We start from the raw sequence: 22,415 nt of genomic DNA, 5'->3' as shown, positions 1-22,415 counted from the left end.
CGTCCTCCCCCGCCCCCTTCCCAGCGCCGCAGTGACAATAACAAGGAAGTGAGCGGAGCGGACACATCCGGAACCGGCCGTCGCGAGTCCCCGAGCCGAGCCGAGCTGAGCCGAACCGGACCGACCCCCCGCCACCATGAACAGCAAAGGCAAGGGCGGGGAGAGCCAGGGCGCCGCTCTCCGCCGGCCGCGGCCCCCCGTCGGTTACCGTGAGGCCGAGCCCGTGATGGGCGGGGAGTCCGGGCCAGTGGGAGCGCGGCGGGGCGGGGGGCGGGCGCTCGGTTTCCATGACGCCGCACGCCTGGGCCTAGTCGTTAACCCTTTGGCTGCCGCGCGGCCGCTGTGTGGGAGGGGCGGGCTCCGAGGCCGGGGTGCTTCCCAGGCGGGAGGACGGGGGCTGGCGTGGGTGGCCTGGAAGGGGGGGAGGATGAGAGCGTCGAGGAGGAGGAGGGGTGCGCCACACGGGGGGAGAGGAGTGCGGGGGGGGTGTCAGCGCTGGGGGGGAGGGGTGCGGGGGGTGTCAGCGCCGTGGGGGGGGAGGAGGGGAAGGGGTGCAGGAGGGTGTCAGCGCCGTGGGGGGGAGGAGGGGAAGGGGTGCAGGAGGGTGTCAGCGCCGTGGGGGGGAGGAGGGGAAGGGGTGCGGGAGGGTGTCAGCGCCGTGGGGGGGAGGAGGGGAAGGGGTGCAGGCGGTGTTAGTGCCGTGGGGAGGAGGAGGGGAAGGGGTGCGGAAAGGGTGTCAGCGCCGTGGGGGGGAGGAGGGGAAGGGGTGCAGGCGGTGTTAGTGCCGTGGGGAGGAGGAGGGGAAGGGGTGCGGAAAGGGTGTCAGCGCCGTGGGGGGGAGGAGGGGAAGGGGTGCAGGGGGGTGGCAGCACCAAGGGGGGGAGGAGGGGAAGGGGTGCGGAAAGGGTGTCAGCGCCGTGGGGGGGAGGAGGGGAAGGGGTGCAGGGGGGTGGCAGCACCAAGGGGGGGAGGGGTGCAGGGAGGTGTCAGCGCCGTGGGGAGGAGGAGGGTGTCAGTGCCGTGGAGAGGAGAGGTACGGGGAGGGTGTCAGTGCCATGGGGGGGAGGCAGGGAAGGGGTGCAGGAAGGGGTGTCAGTGCCATGGGGGCTGTAGTTATTTTCTGCAGAGTGAGGTGGGTTTGGCAGGGGATGCCTGTCGTAGCTAAGAGGCAGTGGTGGCAGCTATAGGAGCCAATACTCATGGATCAAGGTAGGGGAGTTGCGAGGGCTGGAGGTGGTGGTGGGGAGAAAAGGGTGAGGGTTGCTGTGGCTGCTTCTTGTGGCCTTGAAGCAGGGAGCCTCAGGCGTTGGTGGAAGGCCTATATTTAACCGTTAGCTCAACAATTAAATGTGTGAACCTTGATTTGCTAACTCAGAATCCCTAAACTCTGTCACGAGGTCTCTCTCGACTACTTCCTGTAAAAGAACTGCAATGTCTGCAGGATGACGCTGTGCCACAGCAGCATCCTGGAGGTGGACATGACAGTCATGGGGGAGGCCCTTGGGGGAAGTAGTGGGGTGTATGTCATTGATGGGTGCCACTGGAGGGGTTAATGCACATTTGTACCACTCTAGTCGATTGGGTTCATAATTTGCCTTGAGTAATGTGAGCTGCTGGCCTTTCCCAAGGTATCACAATCTTTTAAATCGCTTCAGGAATCTTGGCTACTCGCCATTAACAAAACTACTTCTTTTCTCTGAATTTTCCTTGGGGCAGTGGCTCCCTCAGGTTTTGGATGCTCTTCTGGGGCTGAGGTACTGTGAGGATGAGGATCTTATAAAAGCTTGACAAGAACTCAAGTTACAAATCCTCCAAGACCAATATATTCCCGCCCCCCTTGCTCCCCCCTTTTTTTCTTTAACTCAGTCTTGAATCAGTAAGTCTCACAGAAACATTTATATTGGCATTTTAGGTATGATAGCGCTTTTAACAATCATGACAAGAGTCCTGCTTTGACCTGATGGTGACACACTAAAGCCACACCTCCTTGCCATTGCTAGCTATCTTACATGCAGCTGAACAGACACATGGAAATTATTTAAACACATGATATTGACCTGATGAGAAAAAAACTGTAGAGCCAAGTGCAGTAAGATATTAAGCAGGACTTCCTATTGGCCTTCGCTTTAAGAGCAATGCTACCATACACCTACTTACTTTTGGGACATTAAGATGCATGTCGCTTGAATGGATTGTCAGCTTTTGAACGAATTAATAAAGGGGTAGGGAAGAGTAATGAATGTGAGAGATCCTGGGATTGGGAGCAGGTCCTCTCTTACTTTGGGGACTATATCTGTTTCTCACTTCAGTTGTTATGCCCCCCTCTCTTTTGTAGAAACCAAGTATCTTCTCTCTGAACTCTGCCTTCTGCGACTTGAGGCAAATGGAGTGACAGTGTTTAATTATAAACATTAAGATCATTAACAGATGATCTCTGGAAACTGCACTTATGACAACCAATAGGTAGCTTCAAATGATACAGGATCTAGAATTCTTGATGTCCCAGTAAGTGTCATAGTTCTGTGGCAGTCTCAAAATTTTGTGACTTGCAAGTCTAAGCAATGAAATGCCCAACTTTGAATAAGCAGATCTGCACAGGAAGATAATTTAACTTCACAGTAGCCTAGTTCCTTTAAAAGATTAACAGTACAGAAATTATTTTTTCCTTTAAATTCTGACCAGAGTGCAAGTATTACCTGAATATGACTGAGTGGACTTTACTGAGTACCTGACATAGGTGCAGGCCTCTGGTTATGTGTGTAAAACACCTGCAATTTCAATCCCTTATGGTCCTCTCTTTTCTCAGATCCCTAAAGAAATGGCTTTCCATAAACTCAACTCCCTGTCCCATTTCTGTAATGGCAGTTCAGTTAATGCTGACCAAATTCTCTTCTGCGTCTTAGGTCAATATCCGACACAGCCATCCTACCCAGTGCAACCTCCTGGTAATCCTTCTGTGTACCCACAGACAATGCCTCTCCCTCAAGCACCACCTTATACCGATGCACCTCCTGCTTACTCTGAGGTACGCAATATGTCCCTTTTGTATTCTTGCTCTACACCTGAAAAGTAAACTTGAACTGGTTACAAATGAATACTTAGTACCTGTATTTGTTAGCCTGGAATGACCATTTGCATCTCCCAAGACTGGGCAGCAATCAGTCTGGCAGCTCTGTCTAGTGAGAAATCTGCTGAGTTAGGGCATGCCATTCTGACTACTAATTAGAAAAACATGCTTTATGCACTTTGGGAGCTATTCCAGGTTTCAAAATCCTTCTCTCTCTCCCGCCTTCAGAAGTCAGTAAAGCATTAGTTAATAGCTTTGGCTAAATGCTCAAGCATAACATTCAGTAAAAATGAATCGACGTTGCCCTCTGCCAGAGGCTTCATGTGTGGATACAAATATTTCTGTTCTGAAATGGGAAAAAATACGTGTTCTATGATCTGGCTGAAATCCACAAATAATATTTCCTTCCCCAAATCCATTTAGAATGCCAGAAACTTTAGTCAAAGTGTTCCCTTGGAGTTGCCACCAGAGCTGACCTGTGTAGGCAAAAGCCAATAAAATGGTTCTTCTGGACTGATTTTGGCAGACAATCGGGAAGCACCATGCCTCAAATTGGCATAATCTGAACAAACTTCTCTCTCTCCCTCCGGATAGAGTTGTGCTTTCAGGAAAGGGAGTGGGACTACCTCTGTACTTGAGGGTGGGTGGCAGCCCTATGGCATATTCAAGCTTTGAGAGAGAATCTGCGTAAATGGTTCTGGGGTGAGGAAAATCTTATAACTTCCTTGTGCTGCTTCTTCTAGCTCTATCGTCCAAGCTTTGTGCATCCAGGGGCTGCCACCGTACCTACTATGTCTGCTGCATATCCTGGTACTTCTCTGTACCTACCCATGGCACAGTCTGTGGCTGTTGGCCCAATGGGCTCTTCCGTTCCAATGGCATATTATCCCGTGGGCCCTGTCTACCCTCCTGGGTCAACTGTGCTTGTTGAAGGTGGCTTTGATGCTGGAGCGAGGTTTGGGGCTGGTGCCACTGGTAGTGTTCCTGTAAGTATAAATGTATTGCGGAAACCCTGCATGTCTCATTTTCAGAGTCACATGGGAGGCTGACAGCATAGGCAAGAGAGGCTATTTCTCAATCTCTAAACATTTATCAGAAGATGCTTGTGTCCATATTTAGGAGCAATCGACTGCTAGGAGAGAACCGGCGTGAGTGCCCTGTACTTGTAGAGCTTAAGGTCTTTTTCTACCATCACATCTCTGCTTGGCTTTGAGGTGGATTAAAAAAAGCCAAGGCGGTGTTCATAGTCTTAATTCTTGCCAATTCTGTCCGATGAATGGAACAGGGATGATTCCTCTACTAGTTCAAACCAGGTGATCAGGGTGTTGCCTATCTGATTTGTGTACTGTTACGTGCAATCATAGTTCAGTAGCTAGCTATGGGTGTGTTGACGGTAATTATTCTGAGTTGCAAAAGGGAGTGCCCGACAGTACATCTTGTCTACCTGACTGAGGTGCCAAGGTGGCATTGCCTTCTGATCCTCTTAACTAATCCTCTCTTTGTTTTTCAGCCACCACCTCCTGGCTGCCCTCCCAATGCAGCCCAGCTGGCAGCCATGCAGGGTGCCAATGTGTTAGTGACACAACGGAAGGGAAGCTACTTCATGGGGGGCTCGGATGGTGGCTACACTATCTGGTGAACAAAGAGGCTATGTTTGTTTAAGGAAAGACATCACATACTGTCAGCACTTCTCACAATGTAACTGCTTTAGTCATATTAACCTGAAGTTGCAGTTTAGACGCATAACGGTGGGGTGTCTTCCTGGTGCCCAGCCCTTCAGGCACTTTTAAAATGTAATAAGAAACCATGTAATGGTAGCAGTGCCTCTATTAAAGAGGGGTTAATTCATGAAATGAATGTGAGCTAAGCAGCCCCACAGATCTTCCTTTAATTCCACTGGAGTAATACTGCAGCACTGTCTTTTGGCTTTTATTAATCAACTGTCTATAAATTAGGGGGGCGGGAGGAGAAGGGTAGGAAGGAAATCTGACTTAAAAGTATCAAACTATAATTCTTGCAGCTCCATCTCAAATCTATTGCTTGTCAATAGGAGTGAGATACATGCATCCTCTTTCTCCTTCCATAGAATCAATGGTGCTGGATAGAAAGCCAGTCACATTCATTTCTCTGGTGGCCACATAGGGCTTTCCCTCACGACTTCACAATAGAATGGATCCCTTGAAGCACTCTCTGTGCTCACATTCGCTCTTCATTTTTCTCCAGGAAGGTATGCACCTAGGATGTGACATGGGATGTTCTTTTGATACATTCCTAGTAGCGTTGGGACTTCTTTGCACGTTGAGTCTAATCAAAGCCATGCTTTGGTGCCTGAAACACAGTGCAACTGCTGTTCGAACGTTTCAGTAAATGCAAACTAGACTTTTAAAACTACAGCTTAATAACAAAACCACATTTTAAAAGCAACTTGGTGTCTTGACAGCAAAACTTAAGGCTATTACTCAGAACAGAGAGATGGGTTTCCATCTATGCTTGAGTATGTAGCAACTGTCAATCAACACACAAGTTAGCTTGGTGAATGGCTTGTTTTATGAATGCATCCTTTTAAAAATGACTTGAGTATAATGAAGTCTTATTAGGGTTAAGAAGAATATTTCAGGGATCCTCAATCTTTTGGTTTTTGTTTTATGAAGAAAAAATCTGATTTGGTGAATATATTTTATCTTGAGGTTTCAGTTGAATCTAAATCTCTGTATTGTATGTTGTGTTAAACCGTACAACTGACTGTTCTGGAAGTTCAGCATTATGTTTCTCTCTGTATACACTGTGGTGCACTTAACTTGTGGATTTTTTTTATACTAAAAAAAGTAGAATAAAGACTATTTTGAAAATTTGAATAAAGTGACAAAGTTGCATTAGACCTCACAAAGAACTCCTGACTGTTGCTCAGCTTGGTGGTGGTGGTTTGTTTTTTAGTAAAGGCTTGCATCTTCTTTCCTGCCTTCTTGCAAATTTTATCTTAAATAGGTTTTGTGAAAGGGAAACTTTTCTTAAGAGGTGAGGAGAACCCTGTAGATCTCCCAAGAGCATTTCACACTAGTCTAACCTAACACAGCGAAGGAGGAAAGAAAAGAGTGAAGTGAAATTTGAGTAGATGGTTCTGTTGCTTTGTGAGGATATCACAGAATGGCATGATCGGTAAGTGGACTTGTGGTACAATAGAGGATCATGCCAAACTGAAGGATTTTTAATCTCTTGGAAACGGTCATGCTGCTTCAGAAGTTCTGCAATACAGGCCATGTTGAGTCACCTAGAGTGGTTCAGTCAAAGCAAACATAAGGGCAGAGTAGTTTCAGGCACCTTTTTTCATCCCTAAAAGGGAATTATTGCTGATAGAGGTAAAGAGCTTTGAATTTTAGCACTTCATTGAGCCTGAGATGACATAGCTTGCCCTAAATAGGGGTGTTTTCCTTTTGGCGGTGGCACTGGTGACACCAGACTAAGGCATTGTGCAGAACAGTGATACAACAGCCTACTCCACATAGAGGCCTGACTTTATTGTGCTGAGTGACTTGTTTACATGAAATAAGCTGCTAGCCCCACCGCTTGTAAGAATGTAATAGGAATTGTGCTTAATTAGACCATAGATCTTCTGGTCTCAGACACTGGCCAGTACCACATGCAACACCTCATAGACTCTAAGGTCAGAAGGGACCATTATGCTCATCTAGTCTGATCTCCTGCACAAAGCAGGCCACAGAATCTCACCCACCCTCTCCTGTAACAAACCCCTAATCTATGTCTGAGTTATTGAAGTCCTCAAACTGTGGTTTAAAGATTTCAAGGTGCAGAGAATCTTCCAGCAAGTGACCTGTGCCCTAAGCTGCAGAGGAAGGCGAAAAACCTCCAGGGCCTCTGCCAATCTGCCCTGGAGGAAAATTCCTTCCTGACCCCAAATACGGCAATCCGTTAAACCCTGAGCATGTGGGCAAGACTCACCAGCCAGCACCTGGGAAAAAGACTTCTCTGTAGTAACTCAGATCCCACCCCATCTAACATCCATCACAGACCATTGGGCATATTTATCTGCTAATGAAGAATTAGTTGCCAACATTAGGCTCTCCCATCATTACCATCCCCTCCATAAACTTATCAAGCTTAATCTTGAAGCCAGATATGTCTTTTGCCCCCACTGCTCCCCTTGGAAGGCTGTTCCAGAACTTCACTCCTCTAAGGGTTAGAAACCTCCTTCTAATTTCAAGTCTAAACTTCCTAGTGTCCAGTTTATATCCATTTGTTCTTGTGTCCACATTGGTACTCAGCTTAAATAATTCCCATCCCTGATATTTATCCCTCTGATATTTATAGAGGGCAATCATATCTCCCCTCCGCCTTCTTTTGGTTAGGCTAAACAAGCCAAGCTGTTTGAGTCTCCTTTCATAAGACAGGTTTTCCATTCCTTGGATCATCCTAGTAGCCCTTCTCTGTACCTGTTCCAGTTTGAATTCATCCTTCTTAAACATGGGAGATCAGAAAGGACACAGTATTGCAGATGAGGTCTCACAAGTGCCTTGTATAACGGTACTAACACCTCCTTATCTTTACTGGAAATACCTCGCCTGATGCACCCCAAGACCACATTAGCTTATTCAACAGCCATATCACAATGGCAGCTCATAGTCATCCTGTGATCAACCAATACTCCAAGGTCCTTCTCCTCTGTTACTTCCAACTGATGTGTCCCCAATTTATAACCAAAATTCTTGTTATTAATCCCTAATTTCATGACCTTGCACTTTTCACTATTAAATTTCATCATATTACTATTACTTCAGTTTACAAGGTCATCCAGATGTTCCTGTATGATATCCTGGTCCTTCTCTGTGTTAGCAATACCTCCCAGCTTTGTCTCATCTGCAAACTTTATTACCACATTCCCACTTTTTGTGCCAAGGTCAGTAATAAAAAGATTAAATAAGATTGGTCCAAAAACCGATCCCTGAGGAACTCAACTAGTAACCTTCTTCCAGCCTGACAGTTCACCTTTCAGTATGACCCGTTGTAGTCTCCTCTTTAACCAGTTCCTTATCCACCTTTCAGTTTTCATACTGATCCCCATCTTTTCCAATTTAGCTAATAATTCCCCATGTGGAACTGTATCAAAGGCCTTACTGAAATCGAGGTAAATTAAATCCACTACATTTCCTTTGTCTAAAGTGAAAAACCCTGTAGTGGAAAACACTGAATAATCTGCTCATAAGGCAAGTTTCTTTAACTGGCCTCTGTCAGCTAATGACTGTCCTCATTTTGAGAGGCAGTGTGCTCCAGGGGTTAAGACACTGGGTTGGGATCAGGAGCCCTGGGTTCTTTTCCAGCTATGCCACTGACTTGCTGTGTGACCTTGGGCAAGTCACTTTCCCCATCTGTGCTTCCAGTTCCCCTCCCACTTGGTGGCCTTTTAGACTAAATTCTTCGGGGCAGGGACTTACCAAGTAATTGTACAGAGCCTAGCATGATGGAGGCCTCTAGGAATTACAACACAAATAACTATTAACGTTGACCCTTAATCTAGTCCCCCCTTCCTTTAGGCAACCTGAACATTCTTTTCTCGAGGAGGGAGAAACTCTAGATCAGGGGTAGGCAGCCTATGGCACGCATGCCAAAGGTGGCACGTGAGCTGATTTTCAGTGGCACTCATACTGCTGGGGTCCTGGCCACTGGCCCAGGGGGCTCTGCATTTTAGTTTAAATGAAACTTCTTAAATATTTTAGAAACCTTATTTACTTTACATACAACAATAGTTTAGTTATATATTATAGACATAGAAAGAGACCTTCTAAAAATGTTAGAATGTATTACTGGCACATGAAACCTTAAATTAGAGTGAATAAATGAAGACGCGACACTGCACTTCTGAAAGGTTGCAGACCCCTGACTTAGATGTTTATTAGTCCTTGTTACAAACCATACAAGGAATTGCACTATCATCACAGCTGGCACTTTTACATTGTAGTGCTTCCAACTGAATCACTTCTAAGTGGGAGATCCTTTCCTTCGGTTTGATAATCATTCTATGCAGTGGAACAATGGTTGAGGTTAGCATTGTGCACGTGTTAAATTAATCCAAGAAGGAAAAGTGTAATAAATTAGGGGAAAAAAGGCTCTAGATCCCAGAGTCCAGGAAACATGGGCAGTTTAGCATCAAATCTGAGTACGGCGTAGAAGCTGTTAGCCCCACTTTATGGGTTATATAAAATATTCCTCCTTTTCTCCTTTGGAAGGGAGGTTCTCCATCTGTACTGACACATCTGCTTCAGGTTGCTCATAGGTATGGTAGCTACCTTTATTCTTGTACAGGTATATGATGATCACTACCAGGACTGCCAGTAGTGTGATGAAAACCACTGTGATGACACCTTCCGAAGAAGAAGAAAGCCAGGTTAGGATATGGCCTTGCACAAGTCAGCCTCTAGCTGCTCACTTGGAAATCTGCTTGATCTGTAATAGTACTAGCATTGGTCATAAGAGCAGCAGAACAATATGGGATGCTCGCAGGACTACATTTATTTCAAACTGGGAAAATAGTACAAAAGTGTATATTAAAAAATAATTTACTTTAGGGGACAAAGAAGAGGTATAGAGTGGTACACCGCTAGCCTGGGATTTAAGGCCTGGTCTACATTGGGTGTGTGTGTGGTGCGGGGATCGATCTAAGATACGCGACTTCAGCTATGAGAATAGCGTAGCTGACGTCGACGTATCTTAGATTGACTTAGAATCACTTCGTGTCTTCGCAGCACAGGATCTACGGCCTCCACTCCCCCGTCGACTTTGCTTCCACCTCTCACCAAGCTGGAGTTCAGCAGTCGACCGGAGAGTGATCGGGGATCGGTTTATCGTGTCTACACTACATGCGATAAATCGATCCGTGACAGATTGATTGCTACCCACCGATCCGGCGGGTAGTGTAGACGTACTCTAAGTCTAGATTCCATTCCCTGCTCTGTCCTAGATTTCATGTGTGACCTTGGCCATGTCACTTGGGACAGATTTTTAAAGGCATTTTGGGTCCTAAAGATGCAGATTGAAAATCCCACTAGGTGCCTATCTGCATCTCGCCATACAGCAGGGCCAGGGAGCAGTGGGAGAGTGGTCAAGGGGAGATATCTAAGCCATAGGCTAATTAAGGCATGGTTCCCTGTAGACTAGGGAAGGTTACTACAGGTTAATTGGAGCACCTATAGTCAATTAAGTCCTTGTCAGGAACCTAATAAAAAAACCCTGCTTCAGGCAGACAGGGTGGTGCAAGGAAAGAGAGAGGACTGAAGTTTAGAGGCGTGTTGCTGAGAACTGAAAGACCAGAAGACTGGAGGAAGGGAGACTCTGCCTCAACATCAAGGACCGACCCAAGGGGGAAGAGGGTAAGAAACCTGCAGGGGCTGGGGCTCAGAGTGCAGAGCAAACCCAGACCCCCTTCCCTGCTTTCCTCCTCTACCACCTTCCTGGGCCACTAGCGGGACCCTCGGCACCCCAAGAGCAGAGGCGAGGGGGTGGCGTCCTAGCTCCCCACTAAGTAAAGGACGGGACCCACCATCCCATCATCAGATATTTTGCCACAATCTTTAGGCACCTAAATACCTTTTAAAATTTATCACTTGGTCTGTATGCCTCAGTTCCTCATCTGTAAAATGGAAAGGATAGGAAAGTACTACCTCATCGTATGTGAATTACTACGTTAAGAGTGTGAGAGGCTCAGATACTGTGCTGATGGGAACCATATAGTCCTGTAATATCATTTACTATATTCATGCACGGATTTGGGGAAACTGTGTGGCAGGGACTGCACAGGAAAAGACGTGGGTTTCATGTCTAGCTCTGTGACTTGTGATCTTGGACTTGCCATTCAACGTTTCTGTTCCTCAGTTCCCTACCCAGAAAATGACAGTAATATCTCACTTGCTGTTGAGAAGATTAAGCAATTAATGTTTGAAAGCTTCAGAAGCAAGATGGATTTGTCATGATGTTTAGAATGAAAGTGATTAACCACTGGGTGAAAATGATATGGGACACTCCTCTTTTTCCTGATCTTTAAATAGAATCTCTTTTGGAATATTAGTAAAGCAGCTGAGATTATGCTAAGGTGTTAGAAAAAACAGTTTATCAGCAGTTGCTGACTATTGGTCTCTTTGTTACGGGAAGTTATTTCAACATTTCAGCCATTAGCAGGCAGATCGCTCTTAACCAGCAACACACTATACCCAGAAGAGATGCTTCAGACAACGGCACCTGTAATAAAGTGTTACACTGGGAAATACGGTATCGAAGCAGCCTATGGCAAGGCTTGGAGACTGGCTAAGAGGCAAGACTAGCCTTATGTGCATGGACAGAGATGAAGGTGGCATTGATTTGGTTGGGTGAGTAGCTGAATAACCCATAGATATTTTTTTTTCTACATCCATTTCCTCTTCTTAGTCCTGGTCTACATTGGCACCGGGATGGATATCAACCTAAGATATGCAACTTCAGCTACAAGAATAGTGTAGCGGAAGTCGACGTATCTTAGGTCGACTTACCTCACATCCTCCCGGCATGAGGTCGACTGCTGCTGCTCCACTGTCGACTCCGCTTCCGCCTCGCACCACGGTGGAGTACAGGAGTCAATGGCAGAGCGATCGGGGATCAATTTATCGCATCTACACTAGATGTGATAAATCGATCCCCAATAGATCGATCTACCCGCTGGTACCTTTAGTGTGTGGTGGTGGGTTTTTTTGTTTTTTTTTAATCCTGACCTGAACTATATCTTTTGTCTCCTCTCTGTGCTTAGATCCTGGGCTGGGAGAAATTCACTGTCGCTTTAGTTCATGTAGGTCATCTCTGGAGGGCCACTCTAGAGTTGTTCTCAGTAAAAAGGGACTGAGAGGCTATTAAACTCCCCTGCCTGGAAAAGTTCTGCAGCTGTCAGCTGGATAAAAGTGACCTAGCTTCAGGCGCTGTTATCACAGTTAACCCCTCGGTGATATGACTTGGTGTGGTGCATTCCTGGCGTGCATATCTACCGAGTGCTGAAATTGTGTGCCTTAGCTTGGAATTGCCAAGGTCATCCGTCTTGCAATATGGCCCCTTGCGGCAGTGAAAAGAATCATTAATGCCTCTGCGTGGAAGAAAGATGAGTAAGTCCTGTAAGGTGAGCTACTTTGATTAGGCTCTGAGTTTTACCTGGAAAGTGTCTATATACCTATGTATCCTGGTACAGAGCAGAGTGATGGCCTGTGTGCTGGTTGGTATCAATGTGCAATGATAGTAATGTCCTACCTGTGATGACACCCACACTGGCTTCTTCTTGGAGAGACGGCGTATTTATCCTCTTCAGAAAAGTGGTGGTCAGCTCTTCTTTACAACGCCAGGGGGTGAAATTGAGAAGAGGGAGGAGGGAGGGAAGAATGTAAATGACACTGTTATTGAAACATCTTCAAGGCACTTACAGTAAAGCCTTTGGAGGCATCTAGTTACACAAGAATAGGTCTTATCCTAAGACTTGTTTAGTAGTGTTGGTTGAAAATTTTTCATTGAAATAGTTTTTGGTCTGAAAACAGGTTTAAAATAAAAAGAAAGTATTTCTTCCCACAACGCAGAGTCAGTCTGTGGAACTCTTTGCCAGAGGATGTTGTGAAAGCCAGGACTATAACAGGGTTCAAAAAAGAACTAGATAAGTTCATGGAGGATAGGTCCATCAATGGCTACTAGGCAGGATGGGCAGGAATGGTGTCCTTAGCCTCTGTTTGCCAGAAGCTGGGAATGGGTGACGGGATGGATCACTTGATGATTACCTGTTCTGTTCATTCCCTCTGGGGCACCTGGCATTGACCACTGTTGGAAGACAGGATACTGGGCTAGATGGACCTTTGGTTTGACCCAATATGGCCGTTCTTATGAAAAGGCCCTTTTGGCAAAAAAAAATTTTTAGTGAAATTATATTGACATTTTGTTTAGAAAAAAATAGGAAGAGTTTTGAAAAATGTAAAAACAGCCCAGTTTGACACTTTTAGATAAAAAAGTTTTGGTTTTTCCATGGTAAAATGACTCTAGTTTGAAGCTCACTTCATTATATATATTTTTAAAAAATGGTTGCAATCTAAACTAAATATTTTGAGTCAATTTTTTTGTCCTGAAATTTCATTTTCTTGCAGCATGGAAAATCAGTTTTCTGACCAATTCTGTCATTTACCACAGATGAACCTCGAATGAGAGTGAAATCTGGAAACTTTTAAACCACATGTTAATTAATTGAATGATTAGAGCAGTGGCCTTGATTAGCAGCCCAGAGATAATCAACACTTTTTGCCAAATCTGTGGACTTTAACGGTGCAACATGCCTGTTGGAATCTGAGTTTTGCTCAGTTCAAGACTCCAAGACTTGGTTTAAAAGGCAGAACTGATTTAACAGCATCTTTCCCATCATTCTGTGGCATTATGTAATCAGGCTATCTCCTTGCACAGCGTGTTATAAATAGCAGCAGTGCTACCAGCAGGAATGGTCTGGCAGTAGCTCCGTTCCAAATTGTCTTACAAGTTCTCAACCTGAGACAATTTCTTCTGGCTACATTTTGCTTCAACAGGGAGTGAGACTCTTTGTTTAGGGATGTGGGTTTGTCTTCATGTGGGACAGTTATAAAGGGGTCTTTTGGATAGGGAAAAATAGGAAAAAAATAGAAGCTGCATGCACAGCATGTGTTTTTCCTGCAGTTTTCAGCAGAAACAATCTTGCATTCACAAATGCTTCTACAGTTTGGGTTATTATAAACTTCTGCCCCTCCTGCTAAGATGATGTATTGTAAGATGAGGCCACATATAAATCTGCCTCTTCATTTCACGTCATGCAAGAGCTGTTGCTTTACCCTGCCAGCTAGTAAACCAAGCTGTGATTTACTGACTCCTTACCAGGTCTGCAACCTGCCAAGCTTTCAAGCGCTTCATACCTGTAGGTAGTGGAGGTGGTGGAGTAGCTGCCATGGATCTAGCTGAGTTGCAGGTGTTTTTGTCCTTACACTTTAAAATTTGGGATCTTTTAGAACTAAAAAAAGAGCAAGAAATGTGATGTTAGATTTATTAGCGTCTTACAATGGGGAATGTAACTCAGTTAATTACCCTTATGCTTAGTTATGGTAGAATCTGAACTTTTGATCAGTCACCCAACATCAAAAAGAACAGGTGGACTTGTGGCACCTTAGAGACGAACAAATTTAGTTAGTGTCTCAGGTGCCACAAGTACTCCTATTCTTTTTGCGGCTACAGACTGACACGACTGCTACTCTGAAACCATCATCAAAAGCAGCACTTACTTAAAGAAAACAAAACACTCTAATTTGTGCAGATCTCATTGGAATAGTTGAGCCCAGGGTCAACCCAGGAGCAAGTTAAGACAAGCGGAGATTGGGAAACCCCAGGTGGCTATCTTCAAGCAGGTCCTGTTCTATTTGTTCATTAAGCAAGGATCAGAGCAGACCAATGATGAAGAGAGGAATTGTCTCTAGATGTGCAATTAGTTCTCTGATTCAATTTAAGCACATGACACTTTGCACCTTTAAAATGCTTTCCACGCACTAACTAGTAAGTCCTTACAACTTCTGCGCCATGCATATAATTTTCTTTGTCATAAAAGGGGACAATGAGGCACAGATATGTTAAGGCCAGAATGTCTAAAGGTGGCCTTTGATTTGGAGGGCTTTAGTTTAGAGTGCTTCCCATGAGTCACGCTGGGCCTGATTTTCCAGGGAGCCACAGCTTCTGTTGACTTCATTAGCAGCGGTGGATGCTCAGCCCTTTGAAAACCGGGCCCGATGTGCACTCTGAATCAGAGGCCATTTTGAAAACTTTGGATTCAAGGCACAGAGTGTCTTTAGAACTTCTAGGCCTATGTTCATACCGCTAGCCCAATGGTTCCCAAACTTTAACCCCCCGTGAACCCCTTTCATGAAAATATCAAATCTTGTGAACCCTCTCCTAAAAATGGATATTTCCAGGGATTTTCTCCTTTACCTGAGCATAAATTATAGAAGCAGTGACCTTGGAAATAATTTGGGTTTTCTATGACACGCTTATGACACACTCTTTATTACTACATTATTATTTATCATGACATTATTAATTTTATTACATTATGAAAATGGCAACACTCTTCCAAGATTTCACTTTTGTAGCTCATATCACTTTGATTATGCCTTCTACATGTTTCATCAAGGAGTACCAGATGTGAAGCAGCACAAAGGTATTTAAGAAGCCAACTCAATAAAGCGTTCCTCCCACAAGCATTCAGGTCTTGAGTAGTCCAGGCAAACAACGCATGACTACAGCAAAGCTTAAATTTGTTCTGCCAGGAAGTCATGGTCACAGGGCTCAGGTTGCCAGACCGCGTGCGTGGGGTCTCTAAGGACCGCTCTGTCCGCCATTACAGAATTTTTTGTCTGAGAACCCCCTGATACATTTCATGAACCCCAGTTTAGGAACCACTGCACTAGAGTTAGGAATTCTTGTTTTCAGTTTGACCCTTGCCATCACTCTCCTGATCAGGAACACTCTTAATGCTCTCCCTGGGTGGGTAATAGAGTTACCACCTTTGCAATGCAAACCTCCGCCCCCTCCCACTGCAAGTCCACTGCACTCCCAACCACAAGGCAACTCTGCAACCCCCCACCTTCAGCAGCCACTTATGTTATCTAGAAAGAGAACAGAGAGAGAAGACTGATAACAATGCAGGTCTCCTCACTCTTGCCTGACTCAAACCCTCTCTCACAGGATGTGCAGTGTGTTTGTGGGCAGTCAGCTGCTGTATTTTCAACAAGTTTGATCTGTTCTCCCTTAAACTGTGGAAGTGGGGACCACTGCAGCATCTTGAGCTGGACACAGACTTTTAACATTAGGTATCCCAGTGTATTGTGAGAATGCAAATCTTTGGACCCATGCAAAAAAACTCCAGCAGAGTAAATTATTTTTCTGGCAACTAGCAAATCCACTACAAAAACCATCCAGGCTGGTAAAATACCAGCCAGGTGGTAACCCTAGTGGGTCAGTACATGTATACAAAGAGACTGAAGAGTTAGGTGAGAACTTCTAGGCTCTTACAAGAGCACGTCATTCGCCAGGATGTGTGTGTGAACTTGCTACATTTTTATTAACTGTCGGGGTTGCTCAATTAATAGACTTGACTGGTTTCTAAAATCTAATAACTCTGAATCTCAGTAAGCAAACTCTGAACAGGAAGAGTAAAGCCTTTAACATGAAAAAATAAAGAGTTCTAGATAACTGGCTTGACCCCAAGCAAGCAAGATATCTTATCACATTCTGCTATACCGCGGTTTGCATTGCCTAAGTCCAAAAATCTTGCTTACCAAAGTAGTGATGCCTGGCATTCATATTGCCTTTTTTTCACATTTAAAAACACGACCTCAACCATTAAACATGTGGAAAACTCCAGGGGCTAATAGGCTGCACTCAATACTTCCATGCTCTTGTAAAGATTCTTCTCAAACACCTTGTCAGAGGAACCGCCCTCATATCTGGATCTCTGGTTTAAATGGCAGTTGCAGTTAGATCTGTGTATTTTATTAGGCCGGGCTCTGCCTCATACACTTTGTTCTAAAGACTGAATGACTCACCCAAGCACTTGCAATAAAATTGGCAGTTGCTTCCCTACTCAAATCAAGTATGAGAGAGAGGTAGCCATGTTAGTCTGGATCTGTAAAAGCAGCAAAGAGTCCTGTGGCACCTTACAGACTAACAGATACATGCATCCGACGAAGTGGGTATTCACCCACGAAAGCTCATGCTCCAATACGTCTGTTAGTCTATACGATGCCACGGGACTCTGCTGCTTTTACTCAAATCAAGTGACTCAGCTGCTGTCCAGGAACTGACCACTAGGTGTCAGGCTAAAATAAATGTTAAAACAGCAGTTCAGCAACATTTCCCCATGCTCATTTCCCCCCCTGCTGTCACTCTCACCTTCTTATCAACTGTTGGAAATGGGCCATCCTGATTATCACTGCAAAAGTTGTTTTTTGCCTGCTGCTAATAGCCCACCTTAACTGATTGCTCGTTATACTTAGTATGGCACCACCCATTTTTTCACATTCTCTGTGTATATAGATCTTCCTACTGTATTTTCCACTGCATGCATCTGATGAAGTGGGTTTTAGCCCACAAAAGCTTATGCTCAAATAAATTTGTTAGTTTCTAAGGTGCCACAAGTACTCCCATTCTTTTCTTTTTGCTGATGCAGACTAACCTGGCTACCACGCTGACACAAATTGGGTCAGAGAAGTCTCCTACAGTTTCTACTTCACTATCAGTCTTTGTATTTAAAAGCACCTTGTTAACTTAAAAGCATATGGCACCCTGTGAGGCTGTAAACCCAGATGTTATCTATTGAAACTGAAAGATCTAAATCAGTTTCTACTAGTTACCCTCCATTTTAGTCTGCGGTTGACTTGGGGCCAGATGGTATCTGCTCGTTAACCAGCTCATTATCATCCTGTGTTCTCCCCATGTGTGTTGTGTTCACCTGTTGTGTCTCATTTTATACCTGCATTTTAAGCTGTCCGGGGCAGGTCCTGCCTTTTTGTTACATGTTTGTACAGTGCCCAGTACAATCGCTCTGGGATCTTATTTAGATCTTACTGTAACACTTAACGAGAGGCCTGCACAGCCAAGCAGGAGTAAAGGAGAGCAAGACAGTCCCTTATATCCCCTAGCACAGTGGACAGAAGCAGCCCTTGTAAGACCAGTAGCTTCTCTCATACCCTGTGCAGGCAGGGGCAGAAACTTCATCTGAAATCCCTCCACCTTCTTCCCCTCCAAAATTGCATCAGAACTGAGCCAGCATGAGGTAGGAAGTAATCCACAGGGGAAGCAGCGAGCTGTGACTCTGAGTCACAGTTTGTCTCATGATCTGCTCTTAGAGCTCCACACTGCCTCTTCCGCAGGCCGGATTGTGAGACAACACGCCAGCCCTTCATTGGCTTGGGCTCCTGTTCAGCTGGGCACTGAAATGTGAGCACAAAACATACCTAGCTACAACCCACAAAACTCAGCTACAGAGCAATCCAGGAATCACTGGGACCTGCACACACTAATGCCATAGTGAGAGACTAGAAATAAATTCTGCCTCCAGAATTCAGAGTAGCAGCTGTGTTAGTCTGTATCTGCAAAAAGAACAGGAGTACTTGTGGCACCTTAGAGACTAACACATTTATTTGAGCATAAGCTTTCATGGGCTACAGCCCACTTCATTGGATGCATAGAATGGAACATATACTGAGGAGATATTTATATACAGAGAGAGAACATGAAAAGGTGGGAGTTGCCCAACCAACTCTAAGAGGTTAATTACTTAAGATGAACTGTTGTCAGCAGGAGAAAAACACTTTTGTAGTGATAATCAAGATAGCCCGAGCCATTACACACATTGAATCTATTTCTCCATGTTAAGTATCCACACAGCTTCTTGTCAAACTGTCTTAAATGGGCAACTCCCACCTTTTCATGTTCAGGGGATCAGGGGTGCAGGTTCTGGGGTGGGGTTGGGGAGGAGAGGTTTGGGGTGCAGGAGCGTGCTCCGGGCTGGGATTGGGTTTGGAGGACAGGAGGATGATCAGGGCTGGGGCAGGGGCATGGGGAGAGGCTCAGGGGTGCAGGCTCCAAGTGGCGCTTACCTCAAGCGGCTTCTGGAAGCAGTGGCATGTCCCTTCTCCAGCTCCTATGTGGAGGCACGTCCAGGTGGCTCTGTGCGCTGCCCCATCTGCAGGCACCGCCCCTGCAGCTCCCGTTGGAGCGCTGGAGGGGGCCATTGGAGCATGGCCATGCCGCGGCTTCCAGGAGCTGTGTGGAGTGGCCCTCGATCTAGCGTCCCAGCTGGAGCACCAGACTAGGGCAAGCACCAGACCCCGCTCCCCAGCAGGAGCTTGTGGGCCGTAGTTTGCCCACCCCTGGTGTAGGGCCGAAGAAGAACCCCAATGAGGAGAGCGTGCTCCCAGCTTGCTGGCTGTGCAGTGAACCTCAGTCCAAGCACTGGAGGGAAGAGAAAGGTGTTTCAGAAATGGAAGAGCGAATGTTGCAAAGCAGAGCCCCAGCAAGGGCTTTACCTTCAAAGGTGCTGACTCAGACAGGCCTCTCCGAAGCTCCAGTCCTGCCAAGTGCTGAGCACCTTCACCCTTGACGTCAGTGGGACTAGTCACTTGAGTCCTGATTTAGGGCCAGTCTCTGAAAGGACATACCACCACCACCAGCTCCTTTGGGAATCCAGCTCTGATTTTGAGAGGCTGTGGTCTTTAATGCTCCGTCCCTCTCCAGACTCCTTGCTGATTGGGTGTAGTTCCACAGCCAGTGACTCACTTCCCTAACACAGTGGATATTTACTAATCTGTAAGTGGTTTTAAAGTGACATGGTGTTGCATATAGCTGTGCACGGAACCAAGGTTTTGGTGCAGTGGCCATTGCGAAAAAGAAACTGTTCACGGGGAAGCGAAACCAACATTTTTTTGCCACCAAAAAGTTAACACACAAAACAAAAACGTCATCTTGGGTTTGAATGAAATGCTTCATTTGACCCAAAACATGTAGTTCCCAGGCATTTTTAAAATCAAAGCAAAGACAATCAGTCACAAAGGGAAGGCTGATGGGGCTAACACCCCATAACCATTACGCCTGTGCTTAGAGCATGCTCTGACCTGGCACGTAGAAGACACGTTTGAATCCGTTCTGAAGCAGGGTCTTTGAACCCAGCCTTCCACGAGTGCCTGAATCACCTGGGTATAGGGCATGCTGTGGTGGGGGGTTGCAGTCTCTTCTGTGGAAGCTGTTCCACTTTATATCAATCGATTTTCATTGGAGCAGGGACTGCAACCCAGGCCTTCCACATCCCAGAGTCTCATTTTCTCTTGCTAGCCCCATTTCTATTCCAGTAGCAGCTGATTGACCCAGGATGCATTGTGCTAGGTGCTGTACAAATGCAGAACAAAAAGATGGTCCTTAGCCCAAAGAGCTTACCAGCCAAGTCATGCTGCCATGGTCAGGGATACCTGCACAGTAGAGGTTGGATGGAGACACCCCCCAGTTCAGTTTGCAAAAAGCAATGTGACTATCAAACCTAACCTAGATTCCAACCAGTGACCTAAAGGCTCAATCTCTCACTGCCAATGACCCTAGACAGCTGGTCCCCCCACTCTAAAGAGTCGTCTTTAGATTAGATTTCCAGAAAGCCTTTGACAAGGTCCCTCACCAAACGCTTTTATGTAAATTAAGTTGTCAGGGGATAAGAGGGAAGATCCTTTCATAGACTGAGAACTGGTTAAAAGACAGGGAACAAAGGGTAGGAATAAATGGTAAATATTCAGAATGGAGATGGGTAACTAGTGGTGTTCCCCAAGGGTCAGTCCTGGAACCAATCCTATTCAACATTCAATGATCTGGAGAAACGAGTAAACAAAGGTGGGAAAGTTTGCAGATGATACTAAACTGCTCAAGATACTTAAGCCCAAAGCTGACTGTGAAGAACTTAAAAAAGAGCTCACAAAACTAAGTGATTGGGCAACAAAATGGCAAATGCAATGTAATATGGATAAATGTAAAGTAATGCACATTGGAAAAAATGACCCCACTATACATACAATATGATGGGGGCTAATTTAGCTACAACTAATCAGGAAAGAGATCTTGGAGTCATTGTGGATAGTTCTCTGAAGACGTCCAGGCAGTGTGCAGCGGCAGTCAGAAAAGCAAACAGGATGTTAGGCATCATTAAAAAAGGGATAGAGGATAAGGCAGAGAAGATCTTATTGCCCTTATAAATCCATGGTATGCCCACATCTTGAATACTGCACACAGATGTGGTCTCCTCATCTAAAAAAATATATACTGGCACTAGAAAAGACTCAGAGAAGGGCAACTAAAATGATTAGGGGTTTGGAACGGGTCCCATATGAGGAGAGATTGAAGAGGCTAGGACTTTTCAGCTTGGAAAAGAGGAGACTAAGGGGGGATAGGATAGAGGTATATAAAATCATGAGTGGTGTGAAGAAAGTGGAAAAAGTTATTTATTTGTTCCCATACTAGAAGAACTAGGGCCCAGCAAATGAAATTAATGGGCAGCAGGTTTAAAACGAATAAAACGAAGTTCTTCTTCACACAGCGCACAGTCAACCTGTGGAACTCCTTGCCTGAGGAGGCTGTGAAGGCTAGGACTATAACAGGGTTTGAGAGAGAACTGGATAAATTCATGGTGGTTAAGTCCTTTAATGGCTATTAGCCAGGATGGATAAGGAATGGTGTTCCTAGCCTCTGTTTGTCAGAGGGTGGAGATGGATGGCAGGAGAGAGATCACTTGATCACTACCTGTTAGGTTCACTCCCTCTGGGACAGCTGGCATTGGTCACTGTCAGAAGACAGGATATTGGGCTGGATGGACCTTTGATCTGACCCAGTATGGCCGTTCTTATGTCTCTAAGCAGCCCACCATATTCTGGCATGGTTCTAGTTTCTGCTCTTTGTATTCCACATGCTTCGTTTCGTCTGTCTATTTGGGGAGGATTTTTCACTTCCTGCACATTCCAATGGACAATTCAACCACACTTGTGAGAGGCTTTTAGAAGAGTCTGCTGAATTTACACTCCAGTGCAAACACAGCGCCTTGATGCCGCAGTAGCAATCTAGAGGGAAACTCTGAAAGAGGAATAGAGATGAAAGGGGAGCAGCATTTTGGCTTTTGCATCCTGCCTCTGCTGCCAACAGTCCAGAAGTTGAAAATCCTCCCTCTGAGCCTGTGCTGAACTCCTGCAAGCACCACCAAGGGCAGTACCCTCAGGATTTGACCCACTGGACCAGATTCTCAGAAGTGTTAAGCATCCGGCAACTCTCACTGAGGGGCCTATATGGCAGCGAAGCTATTTTGAAAAACTTTGGTGTTTGCAGTTAATCCACTCCAACCAGGGTCTCTCTGGTTTGTTTCTCCCTTATGCCACAGACTGTATTCAGCTGTGGGGCTGGATTGGGAGTTGATTGTCACCCCAGGTGAGCAGAGATGGTTTGTAAAGTGGATCAGAATCAGTAGTGACTGCAAAAGTAAGTCTCTAGCCCCAAAACAGCACTATGCTGCTAGGAAACCCGCGCCTCCCCACTTACCTGATACCATGTCATCAGAGTAAAACACTCCAGCAGCGTGAGATGTTTGCAGACTTCTCTTCCACCACTTATTTTCACAGAGCTCTTGAAACTGCTGGGAGGCTAAGGCGTTCCCTTCCTGCCTTACCTTTCCAGTTTCCCCACAGTGATGATAAAAGGCACAGTCATCCGAATGCCTTCCCATTGTTAACTCTTCGTTGGCAGGCGAGAAACAGAC

General features: G+C 45.6%; 2 protein-coding genes across 8 annotated transcripts; one reads left to right on the top strand and one right to left on the bottom strand.

Annotated features, from left to right (window-relative positions):
- On the top strand, positions 1–5,945 carry DAZAP2 (DAZ associated protein 2). The gene is made up of 4 exons (XM_030554567.1): positions 1–149; positions 2,904–3,025; positions 3,811–4,053; positions 4,578–5,945. Exons 1-4 carry the CDS (start codon positions 137–139, stop codon positions 4,704–4,706), a joined length of 507 nt encoding a protein of 168 aa, XP_030410427.1. The 5' UTR covers positions 1–136; the 3' UTR covers positions 4,707–5,945.
- A 2,991-nt stretch (positions 5,946–8,936) lies between these two features.
- Positions 8,937–22,399, bottom strand: SMAGP (small cell adhesion glycoprotein). 7 transcript variants are annotated; one of them, XM_030554560.1, is made up of 6 exons: positions 22,199–22,399; positions 19,165–20,020; positions 17,825–18,066; positions 14,005–14,099; positions 12,341–12,418; positions 8,937–9,441 (listed from the first exon to the last, which is right to left on the bottom strand). In XM_030554560.1, the coding sequence occupies exons 4-6, from the start codon at positions 14,036–14,038 to the stop codon at positions 9,272–9,274; spliced, it is 282 nt and encodes a 93-aa protein (XP_030410420.1). In that variant the 5' UTR covers positions 14,039–14,099; positions 17,825–18,066; positions 19,165–20,020; positions 22,199–22,399; the 3' UTR covers positions 8,937–9,271. The 7 variants fall into 7 exon arrangements, with proteins under 7 accessions (XP_030410420.1, XP_030410419.1, XP_030410425.1 ...); XM_030554559.1 differs by lacking the exon at positions 17,825–18,066; XM_030554565.1 differs by lacking the exon at positions 17,825–18,066 and having other exon boundaries at positions 12,341–12,415.
- Positions 22,400–22,415: the final 16 nt, after the last annotated feature.

This window comes from Gopherus evgoodei, chromosome 3, assembly GCF_007399415.2.
Source record: "Gopherus evgoodei ecotype Sinaloan lineage chromosome 3, rGopEvg1_v1.p, whole genome shotgun sequence".
Classification (NCBI taxonomy): domain Eukaryota; kingdom Metazoa; phylum Chordata; order Testudines; family Testudinidae; genus Gopherus; species Gopherus evgoodei.
Note: the sequence above shows the minus strand (reverse complement) of the source record. Positions and strands in the feature narration are given on the sequence as shown.